General features: G+C 53.9%; 6 protein-coding genes across 6 annotated transcripts; 5 read left to right on the top strand and 1 right to left on the bottom strand.

Moving 5' to 3' along the window:
• Positions 1-211: 211 nt before the first annotated feature.
• CGGC5_v013989 (uncharacterized protein) lies at positions 212-1,517 on the top strand (the record flags this gene model as incomplete). The annotated part of the gene is made up of 2 exons (XM_066153017.1): positions 212-573; positions 782-1,517. The coding sequence occupies 2 exons, from the start codon at positions 212-214 to the stop codon at positions 1,515-1,517; spliced, it is 1,098 nt and encodes a 365-aa protein (XP_066007676.1).
• A 1,143-nt stretch (positions 1,518-2,660) lies between these two features.
• Positions 2,661-3,539, top strand: CGGC5_v013988 (putative sterigmatocystin biosynthesis peroxidase stcC; the record flags this gene model as incomplete). Its single annotated transcript, XM_066153016.1, has 3 exons — positions 2,661-2,884; positions 2,962-3,233; positions 3,352-3,539. 3 exons carry the CDS (start codon positions 2,661-2,663, stop codon positions 3,537-3,539), a joined length of 684 nt encoding a protein of 227 aa, XP_066007675.1.
• Positions 3,540-4,067: 528 nt separating this feature from the next.
• Positions 4,068-6,316, top strand: AMT4-1 (Thioesterase AMT4; the record flags this gene model as incomplete). The annotated part of the gene is made up of 4 exons (XM_066153015.1): positions 4,068-4,097; positions 4,171-4,510; positions 4,656-5,152; positions 5,555-6,316. The coding sequence occupies 4 exons, from the start codon at positions 4,068-4,070 to the stop codon at positions 6,314-6,316; spliced, it is 1,629 nt and encodes a 542-aa protein (XP_066007674.1).
• A 744-nt stretch (positions 6,317-7,060) lies between these two features.
• Positions 7,061-8,167, bottom strand: cctR-0 (Cyclochlorotine biosynthesis protein R; the record flags this gene model as incomplete). The annotated part of the gene is made up of 4 exons (XM_032026634.1): positions 7,061-7,390; positions 7,456-7,592; positions 7,679-7,810; positions 7,882-8,167. 4 exons carry the CDS (start codon positions 8,165-8,167, stop codon positions 7,061-7,063), a joined length of 885 nt encoding a protein of 294 aa, XP_031876912.1.
• A 553-nt stretch (positions 8,168-8,720) lies between these two features.
• Positions 8,721-9,918, top strand: RED1-0 (NADP-dependent oxidoreductase RED1; the record flags this gene model as incomplete). The annotated part of the gene is made up of 2 exons (XM_032026633.2): positions 8,721-9,059; positions 9,238-9,918. 2 exons carry the CDS (start codon positions 8,721-8,723, stop codon positions 9,916-9,918), a joined length of 1,020 nt encoding a protein of 339 aa, XP_031876887.2.
• Positions 9,919-11,058: 1,140 nt separating this feature from the next.
• sut1-0 (General alpha-glucoside permease) lies at positions 11,059-12,548 on the top strand (the record flags this gene model as incomplete). The annotated part of the gene is made up of 2 exons (XM_032026631.1): positions 11,059-11,079; positions 11,163-12,548. 2 exons carry the CDS (start codon positions 11,059-11,061, stop codon positions 12,546-12,548), a joined length of 1,407 nt encoding a protein of 468 aa, XP_031876890.1.
• Positions 12,549-12,717: the final 169 nt, after the last annotated feature.

Genomic DNA, 12,717 nt, shown 5'->3' with positions numbered 1-12,717 from the left:
TGGTGCTTTGCCTCTCTCGGTTGTCCGAACCCATCACGCGGACAAGCTTCAGTGTTTGTTTCACCCCGTTTCCTTCAAGTAGCAAGAAAAGCTGACCAGGGCGCTTCTGAGGCAGACCTACATATACTATCAGCTTCAATCTTTAGATCCCTCGCTCTCATCGGCTGAGATTGTGCGTCAGGCCACATGGATGCAGACGGCTCTGACGGCCATGGTGGCGCTTGTCAGCTTGCCCACGAGCCGGGTCGCCGACTCTCCACGAGTTGGCCGCAAGGGCGTCCTGCTGATGAGCATGGCCGTTCTTGGCACGAGCACCCTCTGCTTTGGCTTCATACGCAGCTTCGCGCAGGCTATGGTTCTCCGCATCATCGAAGGCATGTTCAGCGGCGGGACGCTCGTTGTACGCACCATGATCCCAGAGATCGTGCCTGGCAAGCGACATCGCGTCAAGGCATTTCTTCTGCTGCCTCTGGCCTTTAACATTGGCGCCCTAGCCGGCCCTCCGCTTGCCGGGCTCTTGGTCGCGTATGCCCAAAGCCATGCCGCGACTAACGACTTCTTGGGTCGTTGGACGTATGCACCGCCCATGCTGATGGCGAGTGGGATAATCTACGGAGCCTTTTTGGCAGTCTTCTTCTTGTTGGAAGAGGTAATTATTGTTCCTTTCTGCTCCGCCCTGGCACTAGTACTAGCTGTTGCTGCGCGTCTCTCGTATCCGCCCTGGTTGTGTGATTTGCTAACCTGACCGTGTCCCCATCACAAAGACATTGCCTGCCCTTAGAGACCAACCTGACATCGGGATCCGCATCAAGAAGGCTGTAATGAGGCTTTGGCGGCGCTACAGGTCTCGCGGGGAATTCAAGTTTGGCTACGAGCCCGCTAACACGCGGGACTTAGAGGATACTCAGGACTCAGATCCTCTTTTGTCGCCACAGGCCGATGACGAGGCTCAACGCAGCAAACGCGAGCCCATGCCTGCCCCCGCGGGTAGCAAGTTGCCTCTAAGAAAAGCTCTTACGGCCAACGTTCTTCTCGCGACCAGTTGCCAGGCGATGCTTGACGGCCTCACCGCTGGTTACAACACCCTCTGGCCTTTGTTTCTCAGTGATCCCCCCGCGTCCGTCGTCGTGAATGGAGAAGAGAACTCCTCGTCCCCGCTGCGGTTCTCCGGCGGCGCCGGTCTTCAGCCCTACCAGATCGCCCTGACCCTTACGATCCTGGCTGTCACCGCCCTTCCACTGCAGATTTGGGTATACCCGCGTGTCAGCTACAAACTGAAGCCGATCGGTACCCTGCGGTGCTTTCTGTGGTGCCCGGCTCTAGCCTTTGCTCTCTCTCCGCTCATCGCCGTCACCGTCAAGTTTCCTATTCTTATGTGGCTTGTCATCGCCGTTGTCCAGCTGCTCATGGTCTTGACTTCGGCCATGGTGGTGCCTTCAGCGACCTTGATGACCAACAAGTTGAGTCCCATACCGGCCTCCCGTTCTACGTGTCTTCTGCTCGAGAACACATGCTGATAGGACTTGTCACGCAGTTCTGCCCCAAGCCCGGCTGCCCTGGCCGCAACCCACGGCTTGGCCATGACCCTCTCTGCAGTGGCGCGAACGATAGGCCCATTCGCAGTCGGTTACGTCTACGCAGCCAGCCAGGCCAGTCGCAACGGGGGTCTCGCGTGGTGGCTGATGGCCGGCACGGCCACCTGTATCGCTGTCATAAGCTGGTTTGTCAAGGATGGGACCGAGGAGGACACTACTGCTACGCCGGTGCAGGAGGTCGTCGCGCATGTAGTAAGCACGAAGCCCGTCGGTAAAGCGATGGGTTGATGGTATGAGACGAAAAGATCTCTCCGGAGGAGATTTGTAAGGCCCCCTTACCCGATTTACCCGATGTCCCGGGCTACTATGCCTGAATACCACACATCTGGAGAGCTGGTTTTTAGAGATACTCGAGACTAAATTGCCACTTTGCGGGCGTGTCCTGAGAAAATGAGGTGACTCATACTCTCTATGTCCAGTGTGGCGTTCACGGCTTGCGATCGACTACGAATTCTCTTCTCAATTCCTAGCCCATACCACTCACTCCTCCAACAACATACTTGAGAATCACACATTACAATTACGCGACACGCTCTAAAAATGCCCTCCAGGCCAGATTAAAATCAAAAAGTAATATGAACCCTTGGTCGGCCTAGGTAGCTTTATTTTGGTTTCTGAAGCTTTCCGGTCCGGAGCTGCTTTGTGAACCTACAGCATGCTGCACATGGGATAAGTTTTGCGTGATCGAGGCATTGCAGCTGCAGCTTTCCCTATCGCACAACAATCCCATTTTTCAGCACCCGGCTATCTGCCAATCGTGCCGTAAGACATGCATAGGAAGCTCGCTAGATATTAGAGCCAGCATCTACTCCAAACACGTGTTGCACATGGTCGTTGGCTTTGTTTATGTTAATTATCGACCTCGTTGACAGCACTATGGCCTTATCGCACTTCCTGCGTCTGCTCTCACTCTTGTTCCCTCTCACTCTTGCTAGCCATGATCGCTCCTTTGACCGGTGGCACCCTCCAGGCCCTGGGGACGGTATGAGGCTGGAATCTGTTCTGTAAATGAAGATGAGGGATGGCTGATAAGTCTGCTGGATAACAGTCCGCTGCCCCTGTCCCATGCTGAATGCGTTGGCAAACCACGACTTTCTACCCGCCAATGGAAGGGGCATATCGCTGGAAATCACGACGCGTGCCTTGAGGGACGGTATCAACGTCGATCCCTACGTGTCTAAGCTACTCTTTGACCACGCCATCAAGACAAACCCTGACCCAAACGCCGCCACGTTTGATCTCGACCACTTGAACCGCCACGGCATCATAGAGCACGACGCAAGCCTGACGTGAGATTCCATCCCCCACCTGCACATCTTAGAAGATTTGGTCCCAACATAAATGACACACTGACTGGTGGCCTTAGGCGACCGGACAACAGCTCTGGAGATCCGAGTGTATTCGACCCCGAGGTATTTAAGGAAACACTGCAGTACTGGCCCGACCCCATCGTCTCCGTGAAACAGGGCGCTGCCGCCCGACTTGGTCGGATTCGCACCTCAGCAGGCACCAACGTCGACTTCGAGATGAGGTTGGAAGACAATTTCCGTGGACTTGGGGAGGTGGCGGGGTTCTACCTGACCCTGGGAGACCGGGTCGCTGGCACGGTGAATCGCACTTGGCTGACCTACTTTCTCGGTAAGATTCAATTTCTCTGTTCTTCTGCTCCTCTTGGGGGCCTCCTATTTTTAATCTTGTTGGTATTTCTGTGCTCCTTGTCACTTTTGGCTACGCTGACACGGAGGGTTATTTCCAGAGAAAGAGTTCCTGCCAGTCCAATTTGGCTGGACGAAACCCCGCGAGCCTATCACGCTCGAGGCATTACAGGCAGTCATGACCAAGGTCTACGAAGCGACGAAGGACATCATTCACGAGGAGCGCCACCAAGGCTATTCCGAACCCAGGGACGCCGACCAGCAGCATGTACTTGGGGGAGCAACTTGAAAGGGAATTAAGCCTCTAAATTATCAAAAGTCCGAAATTTATCGGAGGACCTGATTCATTGAAGCGGCCGGCTCGTCTCAGCACAACGAGGCGATCAGGTTGCCAAGTCTAGCTATGTGTTGCTACGCACCAGAGTTCTGAACGGTAATAAGACATTAGATTTATCACATAGGTGTAGGTTTTTAATGCACACGTCATCTTGGGTGCTGGCCTAATATTCAGATCGGTTATTATGTATTGGAAAGTGATTCTCAATTGGTGACACAAAGATAACGTTTGAACAAGGTGTTTGTAGTCTTCAACAGCACCATGTATAGTAGTAGCTGAGTAAGTACCTCTGGTATCCTTGCGATCCATTCAATACCAGCCAAGGCGAAAGCCATTTCGTGCATGTGTGGAAATTACCTAGTAAAGTTTGCTCATGTGCTCCCGTTTGTCCGAAAACAAGCACCTCCGTTTAGAATGAGCAGCTGGTCTTTGCACCCGGCCTCCGCGTTTCGGGGAGGCAGAAGAAAGACGAAGTTGAAAATGTGGTTCTACCATACTTGGAACGTTTCTGTATGGCTGGCAGTTGGTCGATTAAAAGCTTGCGCAATATACAAGAGACCAGTCGGCTAACCCAGACCTCTAGATCGTTACATGGGCATCACTGACCCTGGTATTCTCCTTTCTCGTCCTTATGGAAATGGCAACGAGCAAGAATCCCTTTCTCATTCAGAACTCGACGGCAGGTCGAAGCTACGGCAGCGCCAGATCGCTCGCAGCTCCTCTCTTCCTCATCCACGATGCTAGCGGCAACATTTTAAGCTACCTCAAGCTGGGCTTTCTGGGGGACGCTCGCAAAGTATACGGCATTAGCGATCCTCACTTCGGGCATGAAGGCGGTAGCTGGCTGAGCCTCGATCAATTGGCTCGGCACTATATCAAACTCGTCAAGAAAGTCATGCTCCGGGGAGACATTCTTCTAGGAGGTGAGCCATGCAATGCTACCCGTACTGCCCGTTCGCCCGTCTAAGATTTCACCCAATTCCCCCGCTCCCGCCCACTTACGCTGCCGAGTTCATGATTACTTCGCAAAGCTTGACAGATGTTGCACACGATCTGACAAGTAACCAGGGTGGTCGTTTGGGGGCATCGTCGCTATTCAGATGGCCCACATGCTTGCCGCAGAAGGCCGAGGCCTCGTGTGCTCAGGCCTGATTCTGATCGATACTATTTACCTTTCGCCGTCCCGCTCTCTCGGCTCCGGCGCAAACTCTAACCTTGCGCCCTCAATGCCCATCAACGTAACGCCTGACACCCGTGACGAAATCCTGGTCTCGCTGGTACGCTGCCACATGCTCTGCTCGTCGTGGTTGCCGCCCTCATGGGCCTGCTGCCGGGTTCCACGGGCGGTGCTTATCAAGGCTACGGATCCGATTTCGGGCCAGCCCGAGCATCTCGCCGAGCATCTCGGAGACCGCGACCCTACCGGAGACCGAAACCTTGGTTTGTGCAGGTTGGACGCGCAGCGCCATCAATTCGATCTTGGATGGAGCGAGACGCAGCCGGGGCTTGTCACAGCTGTCATCGACACGCCGGGACACCACTACGCCCTGTTTTCTGACGAGAACGTATGTTTCTTTTTCTGTTCTACACATTCACTGCTTTTTCTTGTCTCGCGTCTATGCGGAACTGGATACTTTGGGATTAGGCTAAAACAGAGGCATTGGCCTTTTGCAGATATCATCCACAACTGAATCACTTAAGCAAGCCCTCAGACTTCTGGAGGGCGACCAAGAATAATGACTGATGACAGCCGCGGTAATTTCACCAGCGGCGTAGTGTCAGAGGAACACCCAGAGGAACACCCAGACAACAACTCAGCGCCTTTGGGCGAAAGGGATAGCCTCCTCAGCTGTCACAACTGTCAACGCCAACTACGCGCCAACCATATTGATTCTCGGGAGACAAGTGTTCCACAACGGACGAAAATCTCCATAAGAGCCTTTGCCGAATCCATTTTGTGGATACAGTGGGCGATAATCTTTTGCCTTGCCATCATTGTTTGGGCCCTGGTGGCGCAGCGGCAGGCATGTCTTTACAAACCGACAATGGTGCTCGCGGCGGCCCGAACCTGGTCAAATATCGAGCCGCTAGTTCCTGACCATGTTACCGCGGCCACAGATCCCCTAAATTACGGCTACTACGTGCCCGAGCCGATTCCCTACGACATCTTTAGCAACGTATCACTGATGGAACAGCGAATAGCGGAGCTAGAGTACGCCAATGTAGCCACAGGGGTGAAGGCCAACTCACAATACGGCGTCTACATTGACGATTCGGACAGGCAGCAATTCCTTTATCCCAAGATCACCATCAACAACACCGAGGCCTATGTCATATCAGGATTGCACCAGATGCACTGCATGATGGAGATGCTGCGCGATTACGGCCTGCTCGTCAACGGGTTCCGCCCGCTGTGGAACGACCACCACGTTATTCACTGCTTCAACAAATGGTATAGGTCCATTGCCTGCTCTGCAGACAGTACGGCCGAGGGTTACCAGGAGCCATTCGGTAGTGTGCCCATGAGCGAGATCCGCCGCGCGAGCTGGGCCAGCAGCGTGCCGCGGTGCCGCGACTTTCGCGCTCTTGTGCGATGGGCTGAGGACCCGATACGTGCCCTGCCCTTCCACTATGATTCGGGTCTTAACGTTACGGCTGTTTCTAGGTTGTCGGAGGAGTGTGACTTGACTAAGTGCCGTGATGAGGGTGGTTGGAAGGGCCTGGACTAACGCTGATAGTATTAAGAGGTGTTTTGGTTGTTACATGTTTGGCCAGGGTTTTGTCATGTGAAGTCGAGGGGTGTTTTTCAACATCATGGATGGTAAGGTGGTTTTGGAAGAGATGAGTGATTGTGTATAAAACTACCCATTCTATCTAGACATTTTCAAGTTTCTCTCTGAAATACAACTACTCTGAGTATGAATCTTTTTACTTAACTTATTTCTGCTCATCACTTATGTTATAGAAAATAGAATTTCATTCTTCAAGTCTTTCAGTCAGTTCAAAAGTATTTACCCATCGACGTGGACAGGTTGAAAATTCCAGTGATAGAGGTCACACATCAAATCACGGACGAGCTAGCGTTCCTTTAAGTGCCAAGCAAATAAACAACAGGTTTTCATCTTTAAACCTAACGGATACTCGCTCCTGTTAATAAGGAGAACGTGTGAGTGAGGTTAACCACTTTTCAATAAGGGGATTTCCAGATGAACACCCGCAACACCATGTATCTGACTTATAGTATATACACCATAATCCTAAATTCAAGTTGCATCATAGAAAGAGGACGACGTTGCCAGCAGCTAGATCACAACTATGGACTGGACATCCAGACTTCCTCAGTGACACGCAATTAGTAGTCACTAAGCTTACGAGGTCGGCTTACATCATCTATCGATCCTTGGTAGCCTTTTCCAGCACTGAAAAATGAACTTCGTGACGCAAAATCTGTATGAACAGTCCTCACTGAGGGCCTACCACAAGTCTTCCGGCAGGCCCGAGTCTCCCGGATAAGGCCATATCTCGTCATACACGTCCTTCGCGCCCGGAGGTGAGATGATGGCGTAGCGGAGGCCGCGTTCCGGGGCGTTAGCCCAACGGCGGAGGCCGTCAAAGTCGCGGCACCACATCTGCTGGCCGTCGCCGAGGTGTTTCTCCGCACCATGGACGAGGGAGATCGGGGTGGCATCAGCCATGCACTGCGTAAGCTGCCGCATCGTGTTGATGCAGTGCATGACGTGACCTGGCGTCCACTGCGAGGGCTCGCCGTGCAGGCGAAGGCCGTAGTCCTCGACCATGACAATCTGTGAACGGGAGGACAAGAGATCAGCCTCATTACCCTGCAGATCAAAGGGTAGGCTAGACGTACAATGCAATGAATTTGATGGAAAGTTCGTATGCCGAACACTTCGGTAGGCGTGGATCCATGGTAGGACGGTAACACGTTCTCCCTGCCACCCCAATCCCGGTATCTGGTTTTCTGGCCGTTGGCACGTATATTCGTGGCTGCCCATTTCGAAAGAAGATCTTTTAGTTGGATCGGCGTCCAATAACGATGACGACAGGCAAAAGTGATGTGACGACGTGCTTACAATTCTGCAGCCACTTGAGGCGTCTGACAACGCGCCTGGTGACATCCAAGTTGTCGAACGTGTCCTCGTCCATCCAGTAAGGGTCTCGGGAGTCGTTGTAGAACGACCGCCACGAAGCCGGCTGGCCCACTCCTGCTTTGGGTCAGTCGTATACATTCTGTAAAGAACAGCGTTGTAATGGACTTGTCATGATCTGTAGATACCCTGGGGAACGAGGCCCCATGGGTCAGCACCCAATGGGATCACGGGCTGTGAGATTCTAAGATAAGATTTGACGCCGAGGGCGAAGGCGCAGGCGGCGATTGTGCAGACAGCGAGGACGAAGAACAGTATGGTGCGGGCAGGGAGACGTCTTTCCAACGCCCGTTTTCTATTGTGGCAACCGCAATCACAACAGCATCCGTCACCGGTGTCGTTGTCGTCGGCAGTGATGTCGTCGCGGGTTGTGGTGTTGAGAGCCTCATACAAAGTCTTGGTCGATGGAGCCATCGTAGTTGAATTACCTTGCAAAGAAATTCGATGATACTCGAGCTCTGATCTCCGCAAATCAATTTGGCTGCTGCAATATTTTTCATGACATGTCATAGATCGTTTAGATGTCCAATAAGGCGTAGACAGCTTCGTAGCCGCTAGGACTGTGCCGTAGACTTTACGAGGCTTACAAAATAAACACCGGAGCCGAAGTTTCGAAGTCTAATTTACAACCATGCGTGATGATCCGGCTGCCCCATCTTGAACTTGTTTGGCCCAAGGCAAGGGTGAAAGCAGCAGAGCAGGTGCTTAGCCATCATCTGATATGATGTACATGGCGCCCATGTCATTCACTTGGGGGACAGAATAATCCAGCAGCAGAGTCCTTTTTGCGCAGACCGTTACGTCACCTCAACTTACCTCTCGCGCCCTGGGAGCATCATTACATGCCGTGCCAAACCTGCAAGGTTACGACGCCGTTGATATGTCTAATCCGACACTCATCTTCAGCTCGGTGCCCTCTGGGCGCTTTCCCCAGCCGGGAAAAGATCTAGTAGTGAAAGAGCTACCCATGCCCGATGGGGAGGGCGTGCTGGTCCGCATCCAGTTGGCCTCTCTTGACCCATTTCTTCGCTCACAGCTCAGGGACTCCTCCTCCGCCTGGACTTACACTCCCGCGCTGCCCGTTGGTGAGCCATTGTGCACGAGCGCCGTAGGCACCGTCGTGCGGTCCGACGCCGTCCATGACCTCCCCGTCGGCGAGACTGTGTGGCTCGCCAGGGTCCCCTTGGCGCAATATGTAATCCTCAAGGTGTCAGTTGCTGCTAATCGTCGCCTGGTGGTGCCCATCGGGGGACGTCTGAAGGGGTACAGCCTTGATGCGGGTCATTGGCTGGGTGTCCTTGGTGTTGTAAGTATCCCGCCGTAAAAAGGGCTTTCTAGAACCTCCACCCCCTTTTCCGCGCCCGGCCTCGTTTTCATATCCCTTTTCTCCTCGGCGTATGACATGTATTGAAACACACACACACCTCCCTGAGTCTATGGGCGAGAAGAATGATACGCTAATCTATCATGCTCTGGACATCCAGCCCGGACTCACGGGCTTCGCCGGCCTCTACGAGTGCGGCCGGCCTAAGTCCGGCGAAACCATCTTCGTCAGTTCGGCGGCAGGCACGGTCGGCCTGACGGTGGCTTATTTTAGCAAGCGAGATGGGCTCCGGGTCGTGGGATCGGCCGGCTCAATCGACAAGGTCGACTGGCTCCGACAAACTGGCATATTCGACGATGCTTTTATCTTCAACCGCCAAGACAGCCACGAGACGGGTGAGTCGTTATTGCGCCGCGCTGCCCCGGAAGGGCTCGACATCCACTTTGCAAGTGTCGGCGGTGCCCAGTTGCGCGCGGCAGCGGCCTGCATGAAGGTCCACGGGCGGATCGTCGTGTGCGACGCCATCGACGAGTATGGCAACATTGGAGGCGCCGACGACGAGCCTGGCTGCGCTACAACACCGGACTCTCCGTGGCTCTGGCAACCTGTCGTCTATAAGAGGCTGACAATCAGCGGGTTCCTCATCACCGATCTGGCCGGCAAGTACATGGCGAGCTTCCAGCAGCAAATATATGAGGGCATAGAGAAGGATGGCGGGCTCCCGAGGATTGCGCCGCTGCATGTAGTCCGCGGACTGGATAAGGCGGCCGAGGCGTTTGGGGATCTTTTCCGCTGTGGCAAGGTCATGGGCAAGCTTCTGGTTCAGCTATCTGATTCTTGACACGATGTCGTAGGCACGCGAAGCCCCTCATTTGCAAAGGATATTTCTTCCATCCATTCGCCGTAGCATAGGTATACAGTGTTCTCGCCAACTCATCCTTGCATTCTGAATGCTACGGAGATTCCGCGCAACGTAGACCGTCGTGCAAACCCACAGGGACGAGAAAGGCAATGATGGCACTGATGGTCATGGCCACAAGGAATCCCAAGATGAAGAAGCTCAACTTTGTTGCCACCGACTTATTAGTAGAGGGCCGATCGAGTTCCTCTTTGCTGACCAAGTTTCTGTTTCCGCTCTCATCATCGTCCAGCCGGTTATACAGAGGCGCATCGCCGCTCGACGTCTCTTTCTTTACACCGATTCGAATCGTTGTCAGTCGGTTTTCGTGTTTGGTAGCAGCGAAAGCCAGGAAAGACGGGCATACCAGTAGGTACCTCCGTATGAAGTTTACCATCGTTTTTTTCCTTCGTTTGTCTGATACCCGTGTGCCTTCGAGCTGGGCCTCCCGTAGTTGAGATTGAGAACACTTTACTCGTCGTGCTTCGTCAAAACGGCATATACTATCAAACACAGACGACCTGCCTCATTGAAGAAATGTTCCATATAGAATGAGTCGAGTGTCTGTTTTTACAACCCCGTAGTCTTGTGTAAACGGGCCAAAAGCGGGGTGGTTTATTAACTACTTTTCTAAGATCAGAGTTGAGTGAACGAAATGGGACGGCTGGTCTGATTTTACTTCAAACGTTAAATCCCCCCGAGGAACCGAGACCAGCCAACTCTCATCAAAAGACATTAAACACAAACATGCACACACGCGCGCGCACACACGTACGCAGGGAGAGAGAAGGAGACTGGCTACTCACCTATCACTGTTCAGCCCCCCTCTGTTGCACGAATGAAGAGTTTCGAATCAATTGACCATCCCGTCGACATTCCCCTTGTCGTGGGGAGCACAAGCACATCCGCCGATGTATCCGCCAATACGCCGGCTGGCGAGAGGCCTCACACCAGTCTCTGGGTTATCTTGGCCTATTCTGCGCCCTCGATGCCGTCAGTAATACCACACGGCAAAATCCGTGGCAGTAATGAAATGTGTGACAAATAGCTGAGCATGTATACAGTCTTCAATCCTTCTTCACTATGTTTACCGTCTACCTAATAGTAAGTCGGTCGGAGGAAATGAAACGCTAGTTGAATCACGAAATCAAAGGACCGCAAGCTGATTTGCAATTGATTCATTTCAGCCATACCTCACAGCAGAGATTGGTTTTGCCGTCTCCCAAGTCTCGCTGGTCCTCCTCGCTGGCCCTTTGTCTGGCCTGACGGTGGCACCCATCATAGGCGTCCTGAGCGACCGCTCCGGCCGCCGCCTCGGCCTTTTCACAACCGGCTGCGTTGCCATGGCCGCTTGCCAGATCATTCTGGCGTGGTCCCGCGACCTCGTCGACGGCAACCCGGCCGCTGCAAAATGGGTGAGCGCTGCCGCCGTCTACATGGGCTGTATCAGCGCGCGTGCTTCCGTCGTTGGCTACCGCGCCATGGCTATCGACAACATCCCACCCCGGCAGCAGCCAGTCTTCAACCTCGCAAGCGGTCTCATGTCCGCCTCAGGGGCCATCATCACGCTTGTCGTCGGCGTCGTGACGCCTTCCTTCAGGGCCATCACCGCTGTGTGCGCCATCCTCATCACGCTCAGCATCTTTCCCTTATGGGCTGTCCACAAGCCACCCAGCGTGCATCGCCAGGCCGTTGACCGGGGAGAAAGCGACCGCTTCGGGGCGGTGTCAGCCATCTTGTCGGTGCCGCGGACGCTGTGGGATGCGGCGCGACATCTTCCACCATGGATCAACCGCACATGCAAGATCCAGATCCTGTCGCAGTATGCGTGGTTCCCCGTCTCTCACTACTTGAGCAAATACCTTCAAGACAGCTGTATGTCAATCACCGTCGCCCTTCCGCAGCAAGCAAGCTGTTACCTTGCCCCAAGCCCTGATATTGAGTGCTTCTCTCTGCTCCGCCGTTCTTTCGGGCTGACCAAATGGAAACCAGATGTTGCCACTCTTGGAAGGGGCTCCGAAGCTGTCGCGCCGGACGTCAGCGCACGAGCTAGCGTCCGCGTCCTTCTGATCGCCGAGGTCGGCGCCGTTCTCCTGCAGATGACGGTCGTCCGGCTGTGGGACGCGTCGTCAGCGTCGACGAAGCCCCTTCGACGGTTCATGGACGAGGACATGGTGGCGCTGCGGCGCGTGTGGGCTCTGGCTTTCGCGGCGCTGGGCGTGTCGACGCTGGCCGCGGTCGTGTTCCGGGCTTCGTTCCCGGCGGCGCCCATCTGCGCTGCCAGCATTATGATCATCTCTCCCCTGAGTGTATGGGTGCCCTTCACCATCATCTCGTACGAGACAGCCGTGGTACACGAAGAGAAGGGCGGTGACCAACCGACCCCTCGGTCGTCGGCCACCCTCTTTTCTATCCACGAGATGGCCATCACAGTGGGTCAGGGCCTGGCTGTCTTGACGAGCGGCCTCATTAGTCTGGGGATCGAATACATGGACACGGGACTTAGCAACACAACGGCATTTCTGTTTGCTCCCGCCGCCGTGGCTGCCGTGGTTGCTGCTCTCCTGTGCTGAGAAATCTTAGAGTTGAGGATACATAATCATATCCTAATAGATCAATCAAGTTTTAGTGGATGAAAAAAATGTTCATCTTGCACCTAGGCCTGGTATCGAGAAATATCACGCACGAACCCTGTTCCTGTTTACAGGTGCTTAATCTACGTGATTGCTGTGTACCACAATC

This window comes from Colletotrichum fructicola, assembly GCF_000319635.2.
Source record: "Colletotrichum fructicola Nara gc5 chromosome Unknown KSG_Nara_v1_contig08, whole genome shotgun sequence".
Classification (NCBI taxonomy): Eukaryota; Fungi; Ascomycota; class Sordariomycetes; order Glomerellales; family Glomerellaceae; genus Colletotrichum; species Colletotrichum fructicola.
This window is presented reverse-complemented; position numbering and strand designations above follow the sequence as displayed.